The sequence below is a fragment of the Vipera berus genome (genome assembly GCF_964194415.1).
Source record: "Vipera berus genome assembly, chromosome: 5".
NCBI lineage: Eukaryota > Metazoa > Chordata > Lepidosauria > Squamata > Viperidae > Vipera > Vipera berus.
The window spans coordinates 98,842,851-98,867,104 of NC_138207.1; the positions used below are offsets into that span (position 1 = coordinate 98,842,851).

Here is a 24,254-nt window from a genome sequence, read left to right on the forward strand (position 1 = left end):
GTAAGGCTTTAAAGGTAAGGTAAAGGTAAAGGTAAAGGTTCCCCCGCACATGCGTGCTAGTCATTTCCGACTCTAGGGGCCGGTGCTCATCTCCGTTTCAAAGCCAAAGAGCCAGCGCTTGTCCGAGGACGTCTCCGTGGTCATGTGGCCGGCATGACTAGATGCCAAAGGCGCACGGAACGCTGTTACCTTCCCACTGTAGCGGTCCCTATTTTTCTACTTGCATTTTTACGTGCTTTCGAACTGCTAGGTTAGCAGAAGCTGGGACGAGTAACAGGCGCTCACTCTGCTACGCGGCACTCGGGATTCAACCCGCCAAACTGCCGACCTTCTGATCGACAAGCTCAGCGTCCTAACCCACTGAGCCACCGCGTCCCTTCTTAAAGGTAAGTACCAGCACCTTAAATCTCACCCGGAGGACAACCGGTAACCAATGCAGCTCACGCAGGAGGGGTGTAATATGGGAGTATCGGGATGCTCCCATCACTACCCATGCGGCCGCATTCTGCACCAGCTGGAGCCTCCAGGTGGTCTTCAAGGAAAGCCCCATGTAGAGAGCATTGCAGTAGTCTATACGGGAGGTAACGAGTGCGTGAGTGACCGTACGTAAGGCATCTCGGTCCAGGTAGGGGCGCAACTGGCACACCAGGCGAACCTGGACTTTGTTTTTTTTTCCTTGAAGGTGTTTCTCTTCGAAGCAAAACAAGTTCAAGGAAAAACAAAGTCGAGTTGGGGAAAAAACACCTTTGGGGCCAACAGGTTTTTATTTATATTTCCAAATAAAACCTGTAAGTTGGGGAACATTCTTTTTTTTTTTTCTCCAAATGCTTCCCTTTTTGTCCTTTTAATTTACATTTTTTTGATGCTTTTGCCTGGTTTTGTTTTAGCCTTATTATTATTTTTTTCTTTACTTTTTTCTGTGTTTTAATCTTTTGAAGAATAATAAAAAAAAAATATTTTTTAAAAAACGTTTCAAATGAGATTGTCCAGGATGTCTTCGAAGAAGAGGGAGAAACATTTCTGCCAATCAAATGAAAACTTTCCCTTGTTATGCCAACATATTGCTTGTGGCTTACAAGTGCCTGTTTCTGAAGTTACTACAGAGCACAACCGCACAAAATGAGTCGTATTCAAAGCCATCTTTCTGTTGCCTGCATGAAGTTGAAAAATGGTCAAAAACTCTCCCCAGTTTGCAACATTCATAGAAACACCAGATTTTCACAGGTGAACATGGCTTGGAATTATGGAGTACCACAATTTTCTTGACTCAAATGGTGAATCTTCCCACTTATAATCATTATATATTCCAGGCACTTTGACAAATCCTTCTCTTAGGAATGCACATACATTTAAATCCTCAAGGTCCCCTTTTGAGGTTATTAACCTGGGTGACTACTTGAAATAGGTAACAAGAAAAAATAGGTTCTGAATATTATTCCTCCTGTCTTAGGGGCATTACAAGTCAATTTAACTGTCTAAATGAGTTATACCTGGAATTAAAACTTCTAAGCATTCTGCTCCATCTTTAAGATGCTGCATCTTTAAGATAAACCTCCAGCAGGCAAATTTTACCTTCCCTGACAGTTCATAACGCACACTTGGTTGTTTGTGTAAGCTTCACTGCGTGCGAAAATAGGAAGGGATTCAACAAATTAAAATGTTTAGTAAACAAAGTTGTCCAAAGGGAAATCATTAGCAAAAGCAGATTCTCAGAAGATGCTCACTGGGAAGTAAAATTGCTTCATTACATAAACTACGAGACACAGTGCAAATTGTCCAACACCTGTTTAGGATAGGAAAAAGCTGGTTCCGTCCTGCCTCCATCCCACTCCACCCCCACCCCCAGCAAAACCTTGAGCTGCTTGTTCATAATACACATTAAATTGGTTTTTAATGCTCGTACAGTATGTCTGACTACATGTAAATGGACAATCATATGAACAAACACCAGGAATGCCTGGGGAACTCAGAGTTTTCAACTCTGACAAAGGAACATGGTTCACATTTCCCAGATGGAGTAGATTAAAACATTTAAATACATGGAGTTTTAGAACTCATCCAGATCCACAATGGGAGTTCTCGTATTGTTAAAAAAAAATCTGTCAGTATGCATTTTGTGAGACGACGCACCAGTGCAACCACATAGAAAAATGTTGCTTAGACAGCATCATCGCCAGATGGATTCATAGCTAGCTGACCGGCCGTACTCAGCATGGGGTCCTCAGTGGAACTGCATCTACATGGAGGGAAGTGTGTAGTGGGGTGCCCCAGGGCTCTGTTCTGGGCCCCAGGGCTCTTCAACATCTTCATCAACGATTTGGATGAAGGGATAGATGGGGAACTCATCAAATGTGCAGATGACACCAAGCTGGCAGGAATAGCCAACACTCCAGAAGATAGGCTTAAGATACAGAAAGATCTTGACAGACTTGAATTTGCATTTGACACCAAGCACAATGAGTAGTCCTTAATGGTACTACATCTACATGGAAGGAGGAAGCAATGGGGTACCACAAGGTTCTGTCTTAGGCCCAGCACTCTTCGATATCCTTGAGGACCACTTGGAGGCTTCAACTGGTGCAGAATGCAGCCGCGCGAGTTGTGATGGGGGCTTCCCGATACTCCCATGTAACACCTCTACTCCGCGAGCTGCATTGGCTTCCGGTTGCCCTTCGGGTGAGATTCAAGGTGCTGGTGATGACCTATAAAGCCCTTAATGGCTTGGGTCCGGGTTATCTGAGGGAACACCTGCTGCCGGCATCAAGTTCCCTTCGTCCCGTGCGCTCCCACAGGGAGGGCCTTCTCAGGATACCGCCAGTTAGGGAATGCCGGCAGGTTATTCCTAGGGGAAGAGTGTTCTCTATGGGCACGCCTGCCCTCTGGAATGATTTACCTGTGGAACTTAGGACCGCCCCCGATCTGCGTTCGTTTCGCCTTGACCTGAAAACCCCGTTTTTCGATCTATCAGGCCTGGACTGAAGGGGTTTTAGCTTTTTAAATGTTTTAATTGGGCTTAATTAATTTAATGTATTTTAATTCTATATTATTTTTATATTGTATTTTATTCTGCCCTGTAAACCGCCCTGAGTCCTTCGGGAATAGGGCGGTATAGAAATTTAAATAAGTAAATAAATAAATAAATAAATAAATAAATAAATAAATAAATAAATAAATAAATAAATAAATAAATAAATAAATAAATAAATAAATAAATGACTTAGATGAGTGAATAGAAGGGGAACTCATCAAATTTCCAGATGACACCAAGCTGGCAGGAATAGCCAACACTCCAGAAGACAGGCTTAAGATACAGGAGGATCTGGACAGACTTGAAAATTGGGCACTGTGTAACAAAATGAAATTCAATGGTGAAAAAAGTAAGGTTCTACATTTAGGCAAGAAAAACCAAATACACAGGTATAGTACATAGGTGATACATTGCTCAGTAGTAGTAACTGTGAAAGGGATCTCGGAGTCCTAGTGGACAATCACTTCAATATGAGCCAGCCATGTGTTCCAGTTGCCAAAAAAGCCAACACAGTGCTAGGCTGCATTAACAGAGGGATAGAATCAAGATCATCTTAAGTCTTAACATCACTTTACAATGCTTTGGTAAGGCTACACTTGGAATACTGCATCCAGTTTTGGTCACCACAATGTGAAAAAAGATGTTGAGACCCTAGAAAGAGTGCAGAGAAGAGCAACAAAAATGATTAGGGGGATGGAGGCTAAAACATGCGAAGAACGGTTGCTGGAATTGGGTATGTCTAGTTTAATGAAGAGAAGGATGGGGGGGGGGACATGATAGCAGTTGCCACAAAGAAGAGAGGGAGTCAAGCTATTCTCCAAAGCACCTGAAGGCAGGACAAGAAGCAATGAATGGAAACTGATCAAAGAGAGAAGCAACCTCAAACTAAGAAGAAATTTCTTGACAGTTAGAATAATTAACCAGTGGAACTACCTGCCTCCAGAAGCTGTGAATGCTCCAACACTGGAAGTTTTTAAGAAGAGACTGGACAGCCATTTGTCTGAAATAGTATAGGGTTTCATGCCTGAGTAGAGGATTGGACTAGATGACCTCCAAGGTCCCTTCCAACTCTATCATCATCATCATCATCATCATCATCATCATCATCATCATCATCATCATCATCATTGTTACTATCATCATCATCTAAATAATGAATAATTTTGACAGGTTGTGAAAAAATTTAAAGTAAGGTCAGATGGGTTAATATTTAAATTGTAGACCTCCAGAAAATTCAAGGGCTGTAGGGCAGATTGGCAAGTCAAAATAAATCTCCAAATTGGGTGACTGGAAACTGTTTCTGAACTGTGAAGTTACCTATGGATCCAACACTTTCACGTCATAACCAGGAGTCAAAATCAATTGTAAAAAGCTCTTTTTTTTCTTTACCTTTACGTTAACAAAAGGAGTCTCTAGAAACAACCCTTAGTGTCTATGCTTGACATAAAAACAGGGTGGAATGGAGACAGGTAAAATTGATGTGGCTTGAAAACAAACTAAATACTGGTGTGTGTGTGTGTGTGTGTGTGTGAGTGTTATGTTATTATTGAAGCAGCTCGTATGCATTATTTGTGTGCAAATGGGAAGTGAAGAGAGAGGGAGAGAGAGTAGCAAACATAAATACTGTATAAACCAGTTTTTTTTTTTAAAAAAAAATAGGTCACTATCAGAATCCTGCAATATTGAATACCATTTCCCCTATTCGCATATTCTCTTTCCCTCGTATCTTCCCAAGGTGTACTGCTTCACAAATTCACAGTCAGCAATGGAATGATGCATAATTCTGTGTCATTACACGGTCTGACAGACAGATGCTCGTACATCCCACGCTAATGGCATCCCAGTCAAAATAACAGCACCAGCGTTTTCTTCCTGGAAAGATTAACCCAGTCAGTCAGGAGCTTCTAGCAATTTTTTTGCAGAAATCCAGTTCTTTTTAGTGACCATTTCCATGAAGAGTGTGTGATAAAAGTTTCTTCTTAGTAAAGCTAGTGGGTCTGAGTACAAATGTCTGAACAACCACTAGATGTCAGCAGAAGTAAAAAACCTACAAAATTCTATCTCTTCACGCCATCTAGTGGCCATCCAATTTCTTCAGCCCAGCTTTCCATGGGCATGAAGGTATTGAGTGAGACCATTTCTAGATGGAGGATGAGGTAGTATCCATCATGCATAAACGAGGAGGTAAAGGTACTGAATCAGACCTTGGGATGGGGATGGATTAAATGGGAGTCAATAAATGGAACATCCATCTAAATAAGAAGAGGCTCTTGGTGAAAAGAGGATTTAATATTCCTCTTGAGCAGGTTTGCTAGTGTTGGAAAAGTCTTCATCATGGTTCAGTCCAAGCTGGGCATAAACAACATGGTGACTGCTTTAGGAAGAAGGTTGTAGTTTATTGAAGAGGAGAGCCAGACAGAAAGATGGCTCTTGAAGAAAAGAGAGCGAGCACATGTAGGGAGTGGGTTTTTATACCCTCTGGAGCCTTTTGTTTGGAGTTGTTTCCTGTTCCTGTTAGAGGCTTTGTATTTCCTGGGTCACATATTCTGACTTGAGTCTGGGTGTGCCTTTCTGGTATTCTGATGGTGGTGGGTTAATACTATTATGTCCCAAGGGTCATATCCTGCTTCCCTGGGGCTGGGGCTGATGACTCTTATAGTTTTGGTATTGATTCTAGGGATCTTTCTGCCTAATTCCAGTTTCCTGATTCCAGTCTTTCTGACAAGATTACCTGCATTTCTGCAGAGCTGGTTTCTGCTTGGGGAGGGAGACTTGGGGCTATTAAGAAAAACTGGGCATGCTTTTCTGCCTCTTTAAGATCCTTTGAGGAAATATATTTTTCTGCCCTTTTAATATTTCCTTCTCTGGGGGGGAGGGGGCAGCTTCCCACACTAGTATTTCCTTATTTGGGTAGAATTGACAACCTTACTCAGCCGCAAAACCTGAACAAGATATTTAGACTAGTGTGACAGCCAGGTGGGAATAGACACGTTCAGTCTTGTGAGACCAATTAGACTGTCAGATCCTCTTTGTTGTATATGCATTTAATAAATAAATATTTTCAAAGTAGAACTTCTGGCGCTGTTTGTGTGGCTGACAATCCTTCAATCTGATTACATATAAAGGGCGAACTTCTAGAGAACTTCTAGAGAAAGTCAGAATTGTTTTTCACAGCTTTCTCTTATCTTTGAGTAAGCATGTATACAAAGCAGGTGGAGAAGATCTTTCTAGCATCCAAGCATGAAACATGATATTTATGTGTAAGACAGGCAGAATCAAAATTCTGAAACATCTGGACAATATTCTTCTGTTTCAAACCAAAGCCGGTCATTTATAAAGCTTGATTGGGACAGAAAATATACCACAAATTGAGTGAAGTAGTTCCACGCTGCCCAGAAAGATTGCATTTCATAAACTCACAACAAGTTGGTTATCTTTCCCTAGCAAGTCTAAAATGATAGCAGTTGCAAATCTCTCCCTAAAGATGGGGGGAGTATGCTAATAGGATTTTAAGAAAAGAAAAGAAATCTGATTAGCAGAATTTGGGATATGAATTTCATCTCACGAGAGAGAGCTGTAAGAAGATGTGAGATAACAGAACACTGAACTGCAAACAATACATCTCCTAGATTCTCTTTGACAAATATTTTTTTCATATTCAGTTCAAGGGGTAGGGTAGGGATTTTAAGTCAAAATAAAGAGGATCTGATACATTCAAGTTGCTTCCAATATCTTAGCTTTTTTAAAAAAAATAAAAAATAAAAACAGATGAAAATAATAAAACAATAATGCACAAATGAATGACATGTAAGATTATGTGCATTTTCCTGTGTGTATTTTAACAAATGTATGGTGTACATTTTTTAACATTTTATAGAACTTTCACTTCAACCCTTGCAGGTATAAGCGACTGCTTTAGCCCACTCTCATCATACAGAACTATGACTTGGATAAGCAAAATCAAAGCACATTGAATGCTGTGGGGATAGGCACTTAAGAAGAGTGTGGCAAACTCCGAAGGTATCAAGAATCAAAGGTCATTAAACGAAAGTGGATTGAGCATAAAAAGAAGTGGCTAGCAGGAATGTGCTTTTAAGTGGTTGGAGTATACAGAGAAATTGAATGAGCATTGGATCACAAAAGACATGGAAAAAAGGAGATTGAGAGGAAAGGAAAGAGCGAGGAAGGTATAGTTGGGTGGGGCTGATGTGACTAAAAAGAAAGAAAGGTGCAAGGTGAGAAATTGAAAGCAGAAAAGACAATAGGTGAAGGTTTGAGATATGGTGGAAAGAGCAGATGGATTGCTTTGTTGTTGGTGTTAGTTGCAAAGTTGTGTCTGACCCATCGCAACCCCATGGACAACGTTCCTCCCCAGGCCTTCCTGACCTCTACCATCTTCTGGAGTCCATTTAGGCTCACGCCTACTGCTTCAGTGACTCCATCCAGCGACCTCATTCTCTGTCGTCCCCTTCTTCTATTGCCCTCAATCTTTCCCAGCATTTGGCTCTTCTCCAGTGAGTCCTTCCTTCTCATTAGGTGGCCAAAGTATCTGAGCTTCAGCTTCAGGATCTGGCCTTCTAAAGGGCAGTCAGGGTTGATCTCCTCTTGGACTGACCGGTTTGATCACCTTGCAGTCCAAGGGACTCGCAAGAGTAAATGTTATAGTGATGGTCACTTTATGCGACTCTACGGAGGCCACTGTCAAGTTTCCGACGGACGAGCTCTTCAAAGGACTGTGAGGCATTGTTTACCTTAAAAGTCTTTTATTAGAGCCCTATAACATCGGCAAAGCTTGTGAGAAGCTGGAATCTGAATTCCCCTTCCCTTAGCATAATGATATTAAACACAATTCTCCTCCTTTTCATTGCTGTCATGAATCACATTCTCCAATTAGTTTGAAGGGTCAGTTTTCCCTTTTGTTAGACAGCCCCGCCAAATTCTTATCTTCTCTTATTTCGAGACAGCCTTGAGAGACCTTCTTCCTCCTCCCCCACCCTCAGCAACAACTGATTCTAGCTCTAAAAGTAACACACAAGTTTTAAATATGAAATAGCTGCTTCTTCGTCTTTTGTCAAAGCAAGAGCATTCGATGTTAGCAGCATTGACGGCCATACTTGGAATGTTGCATCCAGTTCTGGTTGCCATGATACAAAAAAAAAAAGAGGCTGAGACTCCAGAAAGAGTGCAGAGAAGAGCAACAAAGAGGCTAAACTATGTGATGAACAATTGAGGGAACCAGGTATGTCTCTAGTTCTCATGAAGAGAAGAACCAGGGGTGATATATGATTGCAATCTCCTAGTACTTGAGGGGCTGTCACAAAGAAGAGGGGGGCAGCTTATTCTTCAAAGCACCTGAGGCAAGGAGAAGAAGTAATAGCTGAAAGATCATTAAAGAGAGATCTAGTCTAGAAAGTAAGAAGAATTTTTTTTTTTGACAGTGAGAACAATTACCGTAATCATTAGAACAGCTTGCCTGCTCGAGTTGTGGGTGCTCCATCACTGGAGAGTTTTAAGAAGAGACTAGACAACCGCCTGTCTGAGGTGGTATAGGTTCTCCTGCTTGAGCAGTGGGCTGGAGTAGAAGACCTCCAAGGTCCCCTCCAGCTCTGTTCTATTCTATTCTATTCTATTCTATTCTATTCTATTCTATTCTATTCTATTCTATTCTATTCTATTCTATTCTATTCTATTCTATTCTATTCTATTCTATTCTATTCTAGTCTAGTCTAGTCTAGTCTAGTCTAGTCTAGTCTAGTCTAGTCTAGTCTAGTCTAGTCTAGTCCATTCTACTCCATTCCATTCCATATTCTATTCTATTCTATTCTATTCTAGTCTAGTCTAGTCTAGTCTAGTCTAGTCTAGTCTAGTCTAGTCTAGTCCATTCTACTCCATTCCATTCCATTCCATTTTCTATTCTATTCTATTCTATTCTATTCTATTCTATTCTATTCTATTCTATTCTATTCTATTCTATTCTAGTCTAGTCTAGTCTAGTCTAGTCTAGTCTAGTCTAGTCTAGTCTAGTCTAGTCTAGTCAATTCTATTCCATTCCATTCCATTCCATTCCGTATTCTATTCTATTCTATTCTATTCTATTCTATTCTATTCTATTCTATTCTATTCTATTCTATTCTATTCTATTCTATTCTATTCTATTCCATTCCATTCTATTCCATTCCATTCCATTCCATTCCATTCCGTATTCTATTCTATTCTATTCTATTCTATTCTATTCTATTCTATTCTATTCTATTCTATTCTATTCTATTCTATTCTATTCTATTCTATTCTATTCTATTCTATTCTATTCTATTCTATTCTATTCTATATCATGGGAGGTTTTCAAGAAAAGACTGGGCAACCATTTGTCTGGCATGGTATAAGAACTTCTTCCCTGGCCAGGAAGTTGGACAAGAAGACTTCCAGCCCCATGAGTCTATGCTAGGATATAAGGAATAGAAAGGAGTTTGGGGATGGGTTATTATCCTCTCTAACATTGTTCTCTGCTTATACCGAAATGAACTAATATAATGGGTACATCCTAATATGTGTCCCTCAGCCATCTCCCATAAGACATGGAGTTGTTCCCTACAATTTTGTTTTATCCATTAAATGTACATGCTGCCCATCTCTCCTTCAAGCAACGGTAGGTGACTGGCAATATAAAACCTTAAAATGGCAATATAAAACATTTTTTAAAAAAAACAAAACCATAAATATTTTCCTTAAAATTAACAAAGAGAGCTAAGTAAGGAGCAATAGATAGCCGGGCAGAGGTAGAATATTCTATTAATCCACTGCCCAACTGCAGGATGGAGTATTTCCCCCTTGGGACCCAATTGGTAGAGCCAGATTTTAAGGCTCTTAAGGAAGGCCAACAAGGAGTTTTTATTTCCTCTGAATACATACATTTCGAAATGCATTATTTTTTGTGTGTGCCAGCTGAGAGCTGGGCTGCCAGATTCAGCGTAAGTATAGATTTCAGCACTCCTGCACTGCTGACTCTGCTATAACTTCTCCAAAGTACCATTCATCATAACGTTGGATAGAAATTCCAAGGGAATGAATTTCTCATCAGTAACAGTCAGAAATATCTACCTGTGGCGTGGAAGACAAATTAACCGGAATAGAAATTTTGAGAAATTGAAGATAGCGAGCTTTGTCCTTGAAATGCTAATCCGTGCAGAAGCAGCAAGGAAAATCCAGTGTTTTCTTCATATTTTCTTCATGAAAATAAAAACACTGCATGCAAATATATCCCTTTGTTCTTTTATACTTGACCCACGTTGCTTTTCACTAAATCTAATTAGTTGCCCTTTGATGACCTGTCTTGTCTTAGTATCTGAAGTAGAGTCTTTCTCAATCTCCTCATCGTTTTCATCTCAATGTATAATAAAATATACAGTGTTATACTATTTATATGCAAGTGAAAATTAGCTGCAATTATAAACAACAAACAACATTTAAGGTATGCAGGTCACGTTTGTTGTTTTTTGTTCATTTTCAGCTTATGAAACTGAAGATCGTGCGTGGTTTCAAAAGGTTAATCTCTAGACCTTGGGAACATTATTCAGAAAATTAAATCAGAGCTGATTATACAACTTTTCATCTCTTTTTTTCAAGCATGCAGAAGATGGAGTTGGAAAAACAAAGGCAAAGCTACTATACATTATTACTGTTTTGAATCTAATTTCCTAATCAAAGTTAAGCAGCTTAAGCAGAATGCTTGGGAAACCGAACACAGATTTAAATCGCTTTGTTCTGTCTATTGGTAAGGCAGTAATCCATGAAGGGGTACTAAGCTTGTAAGCCGCCCTGAGTCTTCGGAGAAGGGCGGGATATAAATGGGATTAAAATAAAAATAAATAAATAAACTATGCTTGGTTGTCTCCCAGAAATGGCATGCATCAGCACTGACAATCTCAATTATGCACTAGCATACTGAACATTGTCACTATGACTGGACACATCTGTGAGCTTGCCAAAATGCTACAGCAAGGTGGATATCGCATGTATATGTGTTGGAACATTGGGCATTTTGTGATAGTGATGAAGGATATGAACTAATCTACCATGGTGTGTCCAACCACAAAGCTGTGGTTATCGTAGTAGGTGCTGATCTGCGCAGCCATGTTGCTGAGGTCCAGCAACAATTTAACTCTCATATTAGCTGTTATCAATGCTGCTGCCCATTGATTATCTATTTTGGGCCTACGACCCCAAAACTGGATGTGACAAAGATGAAAACGGTGAAACTACAAGATTGTTTGGCTACATGTCCACACGAAGATTTATTTCTTTTCTGCAGCAACCTAAACACTCACGTGCCGTAAGGCGACAATTGTCACAACAGCAATGGACACGGTTCATGAAATGAGAGTGGATAGCAAGTCCAGGACTTTTCCCAAACCAATGACCTCATCATCACCAACGTATTTTTCACAAACCATGTCAGCCAAGTCACATACGCCAGCAGCAACCACCACAGCCAGATTGGTTTTGTTCTCCTGTGACAATGTGACTTCCCCACTATCCTGGGCATAAAAATTGTTCCATCCACTTGGCCCGCCCAGCAAGATAAGATGCTCATTGCCAATATTAAAATCAGCAAAGCCGCAAACAGCAGCTGCAGCACAAAGGGTTATTTTGTTTTCTTAGAGAGATTCAGAGATTTTCAAGGACCCCAAGGGGGAATTTAGGGGGAAAAAAATGCAGTCAAGTAGAATATTCAGTTTTATAGAACTAAACAACTCGTCATCGCCCATAGAAGGCTTCGGCTTTAAAATAATAACAATAAATCAGCAGAGATAAATAAGGCAGGACAGTATGAAGTTTCATTAGTCCAAGTCAGCATTTTTAAAGGTTTCCTTAATGCAACTCTTCTCCTTTCCTGAAATAATTCTTGTAACAGCCAGATTTTTCAGTGTGTGCTGTATGCGTGTCTGACATAATGCAAGTTAATAGTACAAAACAGCAGCTAATAGTAGAATGTTAAGCTTGCTGTCTTAGATATTTCAGCTTGTCTCAAGGTGTTAAATGACAATAGTTCTTAAAGCATGTCACTTAAAGCAATTTCAATTCCCACCTAACTCCATACCATCTATATTGGTGCAATTAGTTTCTCACTTTGACATAGTAAATACCAACTAATGGCAACATCATTTTGAGTAAAATCTGTATTAAGCCCCTTTTTTTCCTGATTCTTGACACTTGCATTGTTTTCCATTTCAGCCCTTTAAAAAGCATTTAGCTTGGAAATCGCGTATGGGTGTCAGGTAGATAACAGGCAATGTGCTAGTTCACATGGGCCCTAATTCATGACATGGAAATCTGTAATGTTAGTTTAAATAAGCCAGGGCGATTAATTGGCTGAATACTCCAGAGTTTAATGTTGGCTTTAAAAAAAATCCTGATTTGTTTGATTACATTCAACCATGATCTTGGTCTTACGTGAGATAAGGGTAAGCTTTCTTAGAGAGCTTGGTGGCTTTGCGAAGCCCATATGTCCATGTGAACTGCTCATCATTCAGATCTTTGCTTATTAAACTACCAACCCTGGTTAACATAGCTTGGCATTTTATAAATGCAGGCCCTGGATTAGTTTATCTTCCATAACTTCCATAGTCATATCTTCCATAATCAAGAAAAGATTGGACAATCTTTTGTCCAGGTTGCTATAAAGACTTCTGCCTTGGGCAGGGTATGGATTAGAATAGGGGTCTCCAACCTCCGGTCTGTGGACCGGTACTGGGTCGTGGCATGCCAGCAACTGATCCACACAAACAAGCAAAGCACCATCCACGAGATTGCAGGCAGCACACAAAACCACGCACCCTCTGGTCCGTGGAAAAACCCCTCTCTGTGGAACTGGTCCCTGGTGCCCAAAGGATTGGGGACCTCTGGACTAGAAGACCTCCAAGGTCCCTTTTGATTCTATGAACTTCTCACCATATTTCTCCTAACCATAACACATCAGAATCCAGAGAATTAAACGCAGCTCAACTTGACAATGGTCCACCTCTAACTATGTGTATTCTTAGCCAAATGTTCACGCCAACTGATAACCGATATTTAACCATTAAAAAAAAAAGGTCCACATGAGCAAACGAGAAGTTTGAGGTGAAACTGAAGTGTAACAACCTTGAAAAACGCAGCAAATAAAAGGCAATTCACGGTTGATATTTATCCTTGCTGGCAGTTAGTCAATAGAATCCATACTTTTATTAATAATATAAGCTTTACGGAGTGCTTGCTAATAGATCATATTTACTGACCAAATGCATAATAACATTAGTCATTTTTTATTTAATTGTTTTCTACACAGACAGCACCCCCTACCTCTATTTCTCTGTCCGATGAAAATGGTTGGAGAGATTTGCCTAAAATCAGGAAATTCTCTTTTCAAACAAGACGAAAAGCACTACTCGTCAATTTTTTAAATATAGCTTTAAAAATATTTATCTTATATAAACGTCCATCAGGGACCCTTCTTACAATCCTTTAAGGGGGAAAAAAAAACATGAAACCTTAGCTGGTATTCTATGGCTAATTTCATTATCCTTTCTTTGAACCCCTGGCAGATCTGTACATGACAGATCAACTTACGACTATACTGGAGCTCAAAATTTCTGTTGCTAAGCAATATGTTGCTAAGCAAATTTTTGCCCCATTTTGCCCCACTTTTCCTGCCTTCATTTGTTAAGTGAATCAGTGCAGTTGTTAAGTTAGTAACACGGTTGTTACGTCAATTTGGCTTCCCCGTTGACTTTCCTTGTGAAAAAAAGTCACAAAAGGGGATCACGTGACCCTACAACGCGGCAACCGTCATCAACATGAGTCAGTTTCCAAGCATCCAAACTTTGATCACGTGACCATAGGGATGCCGCGATGGTCGTTAAGTGTGAAAAATGGTCGTAAGTCGCTTTTTCATTGCTGTTGTAACTCTGGTCACTAAATGGATTGTGGTAAGTTGAGGACGACCTGAATCTCTTTACTCAGGTATGCAATTGCGGCACAATTTGTGTTTATTATTCATAGATCTATTTAATTGCAAACTTTTATGGCAAATATGCCCCTTGTCCCTGACTGTTCTGTCCCAGCCTACTTGAGCAACTTGTTAGGCTCACAAGGAGAAAACCCCTCTTCAAATCAGGCAGGCAGAAACCACAAGACAAACCCAAACCCCTTTTATTACAGTTCATTGCAACTTGATTCTTAACCTGAACGGTTGCCTTCAGCAACCAGCACCTCCCACATTTCCCCTTTTATTATGTATCCAAGTTGTGGCTTTCCTAATGCCTCCTCCTTTGCCTCTGGAGCCGTCCCATTGCATTCCTTTCTCCTGCTCTGTTTGCCTCTGGCATTGATGAGCATCCTGAATGTCACCCAACTGTGAGTCATCACTATCCCCCTCAGCTTCCCAGCACAGCTGTGTCTCAGCCTGAGCACGAGTAGAGGGGCCAGGCTCCTCGTCAGACTGTAAGTCTTGGAGCTCCTCAGAGCCTCCCTCTGACTCTGAGGATACTCCAGGCCCCTCCTCCTCCTCTGAATCCTCAGACTCAGCTGCCAGATCCATGGACTGGTGAGGGATCCCAACACTGACCTACTAGCTTTATTCAGGTGTTCAAAATGTAATCACCTTTCACGACCTATTTAAACTAGGTGCAACCTGCTAGAAATCTGCACCTAAAGCTCTGAATTTTCAGTTGGAAATCAAGAGGTCTGACCTAGCAGACATAAACATGAATGATCTTAGAGGGTCAACTGTATATCCGCCAAAGAACAAGTAATCTGCCCATATCTATTTCAGATCCTGCCAATCCTATCTCTGAGGACACCTCCATCTGCATCTGAGATCTCAATGTGTCCAATAATTATGGATTTGAAAATTACCTGAGATCCACAGTCATCCATTTGATGAGTTCAGTCAGGTTGAATTCTTGTCTATTTGAATCCTCCTGTCATGGTTCTGACAAATGAACCTCTTCAAAAGAACTTTGAGGCATTGTTTACCTTAATGGATCTTTTATTTGAGTAGCAGAATATCAGCACTTACATAATTGAAGCCAAAAAACTGAATTCCCCTCCCCTGGGCAGATAGTATCAAAGCACAATTCCCTCCTCCAATTAGCAGTCATAAATCACATTCCCCAATTAGCATGAAGCACGGGCTTCCTCTCCAGCTCTCCAGTCTACAAATTCTTTATCAGATCTGGGCTCAGTAACCTTGATTCTCACGCTAGGTTTAATGTTGTTATGTCTAGCTGGACTTTCATTCACATCCCCCCTCCCAGCATCATCTAACTCTAAAAGCAAAAGGGAAAAGATGGCTACATTTCCATCTGTTGTCAATGCAAAAACATCTGATGTTAGCAGCGTTGACACCTCCATTTGATTCAGGCTTCCCCAAAAATCCTTCTTATTGCCAATTCAATTCATAAACACTGAATGCCACCCCAGACCTCAAACCCAAATGGGCTTTGGATCGTAGAAGTGACTGGATTCAATTGCTTTTATACTGAAACTTCAATTTAAAGGTGGATTTGAGCAAATCACCTTTCAATGAATTTTGCAAGAAAAGCTTGTTACAATCTTAGTGTGCATCACTCTCAGCTGGCCCAACAACCTGACTCTCACAACTGTCCTTAAAAAAAAAATGCCAGGAGAAACCAAGAAGCTTGGGAGGCAAAATTCTCTTTGAAGGCCACTCATCTCTACAGTTTTAAAGCATGTGCTAACATTTCCTTCATGTTCATTATTCCAAGTGTTGTATCATTTCTGACATGCTACATTTGGCAGGCTCCATCAAATTTCCCCCGATCTGTCGATCCGCTATAAATCTATAGGAAATCTGTTTGCTTCCTCAATAAAAAAGACTTCTTAATTCTCCTTGCATGGTGGAGGCCATGATTTCCAGTTAGTTGACAACTTTGTAGTCAATCATACTTTGTACATCTATACTGACATACAGATGTTCCAAGTATTTTGGGATTCAAAGCTTGATACTAAAATTCAACACCTGCAGTCTTTTTGACGTTAAACAACTCAAGGTAAAGGTTTCCCACTGTCCAGTTGTGTCTAATTCATCTCCGTTTCTTAACTGAGGGAGCCAGCATTGTCCAAAGACATTTCTCTGGAGATATGGCTGGCATGACTACGTGCTGAGGTGCATGGAACGCTGTTACTTTCCCACCAAGGTGGTACCTATTTATCTACTTGCGTTTGCATGTTTTTGAACTGCTAGGTGGGCAGGAGCTGGGGCAGGTAATGGAAGCCCACCCCATTGTACAGCACTTGGGTCTTGAATCCAGACTTCTTTAACTGCTGAGTCATCATGCCCCCCCCCCCAATAAAACAACTAGAGAGATCAATTCAGATGAAATCAGTCTGGTCATTTAGCTTTTTTAGACCACAGTGAAATCTTGCTGACAAAAACACACCTTACTTGCATTCCAGTTCATCTCCTTTGAACGACCCATCTTGGGGCCCTCTTCCCTAAGACCCCTGGCTTTAGAAATTGATTGACAGACTTCAATCATACCTACACACAAAGGAATTCTACAGCTGTGGGAACATTGCTTTGGAACATTGTTTGTTCGCTGCACAAAATGTTCTCTCTCACACACAGGCAAACCATTGCTCAGAAACAGCCTCCTGATTGCTAGCAGAGGCATTTCCCTATTTATCTAGAAAGTTTTAAGATGTGACAACAACCTCAGCAAGTTATTGTCATAAATCTAGCAACTGGGATGATTCAGAGTAATTACTTTAACAAGGATGTTGTAAGAGGAATGCAAATAGGGAGAGCAGTGAGCGAGCTGTGAAGCGTATGTGATTGAAAGGAAAAACAAAAGCAACTCAGTACTAAGACAGTGATTATTCTAAAATTGTTGTATTTGAGGATTGGCAAATATTTTTTGGAGTGCTACTGAATGTAAATGGGAAGTGTTTATCTGCTCAGAAGCCCTTCCTTACTCCAAATATTTAACCATGTCTCTAGAATTCGGAAGTGCGCCTTAAAAATGACTTGTCCCGGGAAACCATAAAATGAGAAAAGCTCGCATCATCTAACACGGTGTATTCTCAACCTTGTTAACTTTTAAGCAGTGTGGCCTTCAACTCCCAGAATTCCCCTCTTCTGCACCTCTTAAAGTCGAGAAGATTGAGAAATAATAATCTCAATGATGCAGGCCCAACTTAAAGAGGAAGAAATATATTTTGAGGAGACTTTGACTTAGGCAGAATGAGTAAATCAACAATTCAAATATCCGACGGAAGTATCTATTGCCAATCACCCAGACTCGCTTAGGTGAGATGGGCAGGGTAGAAAATAAACAAAAACAAACAAACAAACAAATAAATTAAAATAAATTAGGGCCACATTCTGCAATGGCCATCAGGGGCCATAATACATTTGCTTTGGTAATGGAACCAATTAACAGCCATCTCTCTATCTTTTACTAGTAAAGGTAAAGGTAAAGGTTCCCCCGCACATGCGTGCTAGTCGTTTCCCACTCTAGGGGCTGGTGCTCATCTCCGTTTCAAAGCCGAAGAGCCAGCGCTTGTCCGAGGATGTCACCGTGGTCATGTGGCCGGCATGTCTAGACGCCAAAGGAGCATGGAACGCTGTTACCTTCCCACCGGAGTGGTCCCTATTTTTTACTTGCATTTTTATGTGCTTTTGAACTGCTAGGTTGGCAGAAGCTGGGACGAGTAACAGGCGCTCACTCTGCTACGCGGCACTCGGGATTCGACCCACCAAACTGCCGACCTTCTGATCAACAAGCTCAGCGTCCTAACCCACTGAGCCACCGCCTCCCTTTATCTTTTACTGTTGGCATTCAAATCTAGACAGATTCGTTTCCCCTTTTATGCAAGAGGATGAAAGCAATTCAGCACAACACAGTGATAAATACGGCAACTGGGATCTAACTCATTGCCCACTCAGGCAACTGAACCACATTTCAGCCTCAGTCATGGAATTTCCAAAGACGTTATTGGAGAGTTATAGCCCGCCTGCTCAATTGGTTATAGGGCCAAGATGAATCTGGGCACTGGGCTTAATGCAGACCTAAAGCAAGCAAAGAAGGGACGCGGTAGCTCAGTGGGTTAGGACGCTGAGCCTGTCAATCAGAAGGTCGGCAGTTTGGCGGGTCGAATCCCGAGTGCCGCATAGCAGAGTGAGCACCTGTTACTCGTCCCAGCTTCTGCCAACCTAGCAGTTCGAAAGCACGTAAAAAATACAAGTAGAAAAATAGGGACAGAGGCGTTCCGTGCGCCTCTGGCATCTAGTCATGCCGGCCACATGACCATGGAGACGTCCTCGGACAAGCACTGGCTCTTCGGCTTTGAAACGGAGATGAGCACCGGCCCCTAGAGTCGGAAACGACTAGCACGCATGTGCGGGGGAATCTTTACCTTTACCTTAAAGCAAGCAAAGGAGCCATTTTGAAGCAATTTAGTTAAGAGCCCAAAGAACATTCATCTCGTTTTGAGCTACTCACTTATTAGGTTCACCAAATTCAAAATCATAAAGTTAGAGACTTGTAAAAGGGCACTTCACAACTAAAGAATTCATGAATTAAAAAAGCATGCATGGGCATTGTAGTTAAATGTCATTAAATAATGTCAATAAATAATTATTGTTATTATTATTATTTTAGTTCTTCCTTTGAAGAAGGAAACACTTCAAAGGAAGAACTAAAATAATAATAATAACAATAATTCTAACTTTGTTAACTTTTAATAATCCTAACTTTGTCAACTTTCAGATGAAAAAAAAAATCTAGCAAAACATAACATGGGCAGAAAAAATAAATATTTCCACGACTGGATGGAGCCAGTAATCTGAAGAAATGATGTGACTATTATTTTCATTTCTAGGCTTATCTCATTCACATTCAGAGATTTTAGGCATAAGCCCAGTTTATGAACACAACCTATACATGTGCAAAAGTTTTTGTAACAAAAATCAAAGCACTTTAGAGAAGAATGCGCGAACTACGGTACAGCAGGTAACTACGGAGCAAAACTTGTGATTTTTCTGAATCTAAATACCTTCCAAATGATAAAATAACAGCATCCCTTGAATATAGGAAACCACCATTTGATAATACAAAACCGTAATTAGATGTTTATGCCATTGGTTAGCATACCTGCATACAAATCTTGCTTCTGTGGGACAACATGGACCAACGATACTCCCTATCCATAAATCCCTCAATCCTAAACTCAGTGATTTTTCCCCCAAAACATTAATTCAATTATACAATAGTTCGGCAAGCTTCTGTAGAACATCTGAGGGCCCTTTATCGATATTATTTTTTTTCCCCACCTCCACATATAAAAGGAAGTAAAAAAAAATCAGCTAGCAATGAAACTCTGAAAAGAACTTCCACCTCTGAATTTCCAATAACAAATTATCATGTGTTTGGGAAATAATCAGTTTAATGAGAAACACGGTTCCCATCCACAGTATCTATTGATACCATCAGCAATTTTTACTGATAAATTATCACAAGCTTCAGATACAGAATCTAATTGGATTTCCTTCTTGCTGTTTTTTTTAAAAAAGTAATATTTTAAGCTAGGTATATTTATTTTGCTTGCTTTAATCTGGGCATGGGTGTGTATATAAATGTTGCCATGATTTATAAAAACACAATGATGATCAATCTTGCCTAATTAGAATAGTTTCCAGTTCTAGTGCAGAGTCATATATATATACATACATACATACATATAAAGGTCTTACCTGCAGTGTTTGTGAGATCCTGTTAGGGTTTCAATGACAAAGCATTCGCCATCATGAAGGCAGTAGGCAAGATCCTTATCTTTGCATGGCTTAAAGTGCTCGGATTGTTCAATAGAGTATGTTGTGGTATCTGGGGGGGAAAAACCAGAATGGAGGAAAAACACATTTTAATACAACAGATATTATTCCCACTGACCATCAGCTTTTACTTTAAACAGACTCAGCTAGGAGGGTTGAGCTGAGATGGAAATTACAGTGTTCATTAGGTCTAGACTTCAAAATAATTACTTGGAGATACTGCAGCCAATTTTGGTCACCATATCACAAAAAAGATGTTGAGTTTTTGGAAAAAAAATTCAGAGAAGAGCAACTAAGATGACCCAAGGCCTGGAGACTAAAACATATGGAGAACAGCTGCAGGACTTGGATTTGGCGTTCTCTGTGGCGTTCTCTGTGGGCGCGCCAGACCTATGGAACCGCTTGCCGGTTGAGCTCCGGATGGCCCCCGACCTCCGCTCCTTCCGGCGGGATCTAAAAACTTATTCATTTGAGCAATCCGGCCTGGTCTGATGGGTTTGGGGTTGGGTTTTTAATATGGTTTTAACTATTGTATAGATCGGGCATAAATTATTTAATTGTTTTTTAACTTTTGTACTTTGCTTTTTAATATTTATTGCCCTGTACACCGCCCTGAGTCCTTCGGGAGAAGGGCGGTATAAAAATTTAATAAAGAAAGAAAGAAAGAAAGAAAGAAAGAAAGAAAGAAAGAAAGAAAGAAAGAAAGAAAGAAAGAAAGAAAGAAAGAAAGAAAGAAAGAAAAGAAGAAATAGGGGTGACATGATAGCAGTGTTCCAGTATTTGAGGGGCTGCCCCAAGGAGGAGGGGAGGTCAAATTATTCTCCAAAGCACCAGATGAAACAACGGTTGGAAACTGATTAAAGAGAGAAGCAACCTGGAATTAAGGAGAAACTTCCTGACAGTGAGGACAATTAACCTGTGGAACAGCTTGCCTCCAGGAACCATGGGTGCTCCATCAATGGAGGTTTTGAAGAAGAGGCTAGGCAGTCACTTGTCTGAGATGGTAGAGGTCCTCCTGCTTGAGCAGGGGGCTGGACTAGAAGACCTCCAAGGTCCCTTCCAGCTCTGTTCTATTCTAAGATGCACTGTTATTAAGGACATCTCCTCAGGTCTATGGAAAGAAATAGGAGATTCTAATTTTCTCTGATCATGGTTTCCAGTACAGGTTCCAGGATGTTTTGTGAAGCTTCGTCGAACATAGAACAATAGAGTTGGGGTGGGATGTTGGAGTGGTCTTCTAGCCCAACCCCCCTGCTCAGGCAGGAGACCCTATACCATTCTAGACAAATGGCTAGCCAGTCTCTCCTTAAGAACCTCCCCAGATGGAGCACCCATACCTTCTGGAGGTAAGCTGGTTAATTAGTCTCACTGATTATCATTCTCATTGTGTAGTTAAGAAACAGAAAGTCTTAGGAGATGCTTTCAGCCATTGGTTATGAAAGCAGGATGGGGAAGTGGAACAGCAGAAGCTTGCATCTGTGAAAGTCAGAGTCAGGGCTTTTTTTGTCATAGAAAGCTGAGAACGGAGTTCCAGCATCTTTTTTGGATGGAACCTTGTAGGGTAGGCAAGGCGGGTTGTATGACATGTGTGAGTACTGGCACCTTTTTCTTTTACAAAAAAGCACTGGTCAGAGTACTAGGTTGGTCCTTGCCTACTCTTACCAGTTTGAATCTCTCTGAAGTTGCACACTGAGTAAGATGCCAGGGACTGGACTGGCCCTTTCACATTTAAATGCATGAGCTGCTACAATCACCATCTCCTCCTTTTCATCTCTGTCAATCAGAATGTGAATTTTCCATCTAGAATCGTGAAATATAAGACAACCTGTGAGGGTTTCCTATAATTGGAAGGAGTTTTATTGGATGTCAGCTGTATAATAATTAAGTCTGTATTGATTTCTAAGGCAGCAGAGATGTCAGCTTTTGAAACACAGTAGGGACCGATGCCAAATCCTAGATATATGCTTAAAATGAGTCATCAAGAGTCTAACTGTTTCCATCTCATCTTCGCCTATTAATTTTATATTTATAGTTTCTATCTGGCTGACAATTGTCATGGATTTCATTATTTCCTGGTTGGAGAGACCTTTCTTTTCTCTGCTAAGTATTGCTGGATCATTATTAGTTCCACATCCCCCAAATTCCAAGTAACTATTTCCATTAACACATTAAAAAGCTGGGTTTCTCCTTGTTTCCATTCCTGCCAATAAAAAGTACATTATAACTGAAGATATTAGGATAATATATAGATATTATAAGATAAAATAAGATAAGATAAGATAAGATAAGATAAGATAAGATAAGATAAGATAAGATAAGATAAGATAAGATAGATAGATAGATAGATAGATAGATAGATAGATAGATAGATAGATAGATAGATAGATAGATAGATAGACAGACATGATAGATGACAGATGACATGGATAGATGGATGGATGGATGGATGGATGGATGGATGGATAGATAGATAGATAGATAGATAGATAGATAGATAGATAGATAGATAGATAGATAGATGATAGATGATAGATAGATAGATAGATAGATAGATAGATAGATAGATAGATAGATAGATAGATATAGTTGGATGGATAGATGGATGGATGGATGGATGGATGGATGAACAGACTGATAGATGATAGATTAGATAGTTAGATACACAGAGAGAGAGAGAGATACAGAGATAGAGAGACAGAGATAGAAATAGAGATATTAGGATAAAAGATATATGTAGATATTAGGATAAAAGGATTTCTTAAGGTAGTCCAAATAAACCTGTATTCCTCACACAACAATCATAAAAGTTTCAGCTTTCTGCTACTTAGCAATAAATATCACATTACCTTACCTTCACACAATTCTCATCTTGAATAGACAAAACATATATATATATATATCGACTCATAGGTGTGGAAGAAAGATAATGGTGGACTGAAAACAAAGGAACCCATCCAGTTTTTGTCATCACAGTGTAACAGTCCAGAATCTCAGTCAAATGCTCAAGCTTCTTTATTTCCGTTTATATTAAAAATAATTTTTTAAAAAAGCCAAGACTAACTATTTGCTCCCTCTACGTCTTGTCTTTCTACTTCAGTTTCTCGCATTCCATCAGGCCCTAATTAGATTCTAGGACGTTAGCAAGGATATCAGAGGTATTGTGTAAGAACACACAAAGCAAGAATATTCGGTTCATCTTAGCTGAAACAACAAGCTTTCATAATTGCAACAGATTGGAAATAAAAAGAAAAGAAAATCATTTTCTTTTGAACTTTCTTATTCTAGTTTTTATAGCATCCCAACATCATCGGTAGGCTTGATCACCATCCTCTAATAAATCAGTGCTATTCTGTAGGTTGAGGTAGCCTTTGGTTTTCCTTTATCCAATCCCCATTGAGCTAAATGTTGATGCATTACCGTTTACAGGGCATTTAAAAAAGAGTCAATACAAACGTTAAAACAAATTAAAAAAGATTAAATAAAACCCTGAGAACAGTAAAAACCCAATTAAAATTAAAATTAAAAAATTCTCAGCCTGGGCCAGAGAGCTCGAAGAGCCAGGTCTTCAGGTCCCGGCGGAATGAACGGAGGTTGGGGGCAGTCCTAAGCTCCGCAGGCAGCTGGTTCCCCAGGGCAGGCGCACCCACTGAGAAGGCCCTATCCCTGGGTGTTACCCGCCGGCAATCTTTAACCGGCGGCACCCTGAGAAGACCCTCCCTGTGGGAGCGCACTGGACGAAGGGAGCTTGATGCTGGCAGCAGGTGTTCCCTCAAATATCCCGGACCCTTGCCATTTAGGGCTTTATAGGTCATCACCAGCACCTTGAATCTCACCCGAAGGGCAACCGGAAGCCAATGCAGCTCGCGGAGTAGAGGTGTTAAACGGGAGTATCGGGAGACCCCCATCACAACTTGCGCGGCTGCATTCTGCACCAGCTGAAGCCTCCGGGTGGTCCTCAAGGGCAGCCCCATGTAGAGAGCGTTGCAGTAGTCTAAACGGGAGGTCATATATATATACTCTACGGGTAGAAAAGAATAAATATTGTACTCAGGGTTGAAATGTGGGATCTTTGATGGTCTCTGAGCTTGGTGTTTTTCTTGCAGACATTTTATTATCAAACTAGGTAACAACATCAGCTCACCAATGAGGTTACCAAGTTTGGTAATGAAACGTCTGCAGGAAAACCACCAAGCTCAGAGAGCAACAAGGACCCCACAGATATTCCGTCCACAGTATTGCTGGATAAAAGGAGAGAAGGGAAACCCAGCTCCTGGATATAGGAAATTATTCCAAATTTTGGAAGTGCCACTGCTTTGTGAGATGAGCAGGGGTTACAGGAGTCTCTGGAACTCCTTCAAATATAATGCAGTGAATTACTGTTCTACAGACCATCGA

At 40.4% G+C, this 24,254-nt stretch overlaps 1 protein-coding gene across 1 annotated transcript in view; it reads right to left on the reverse strand.

Annotated features, from left to right (window-relative positions):
- Positions 1–24,254, reverse strand: part of NRG3 (neuregulin 3) — a gene marked incomplete at its 5' end in the record, with an annotated part of 601,033 nt that overhangs the window by 315,718 nt on the left and 261,061 nt on the right. Inside the window, one exon of the mRNA XM_081329735.1 lies at positions 19,782–19,911. Within this exon, the coding sequence (XP_081185861.1) occupies positions 19,782–19,911 (130 nt within the window). The remainder of the gene's footprint in view (positions 1–19,781; positions 19,912–24,254) is intronic.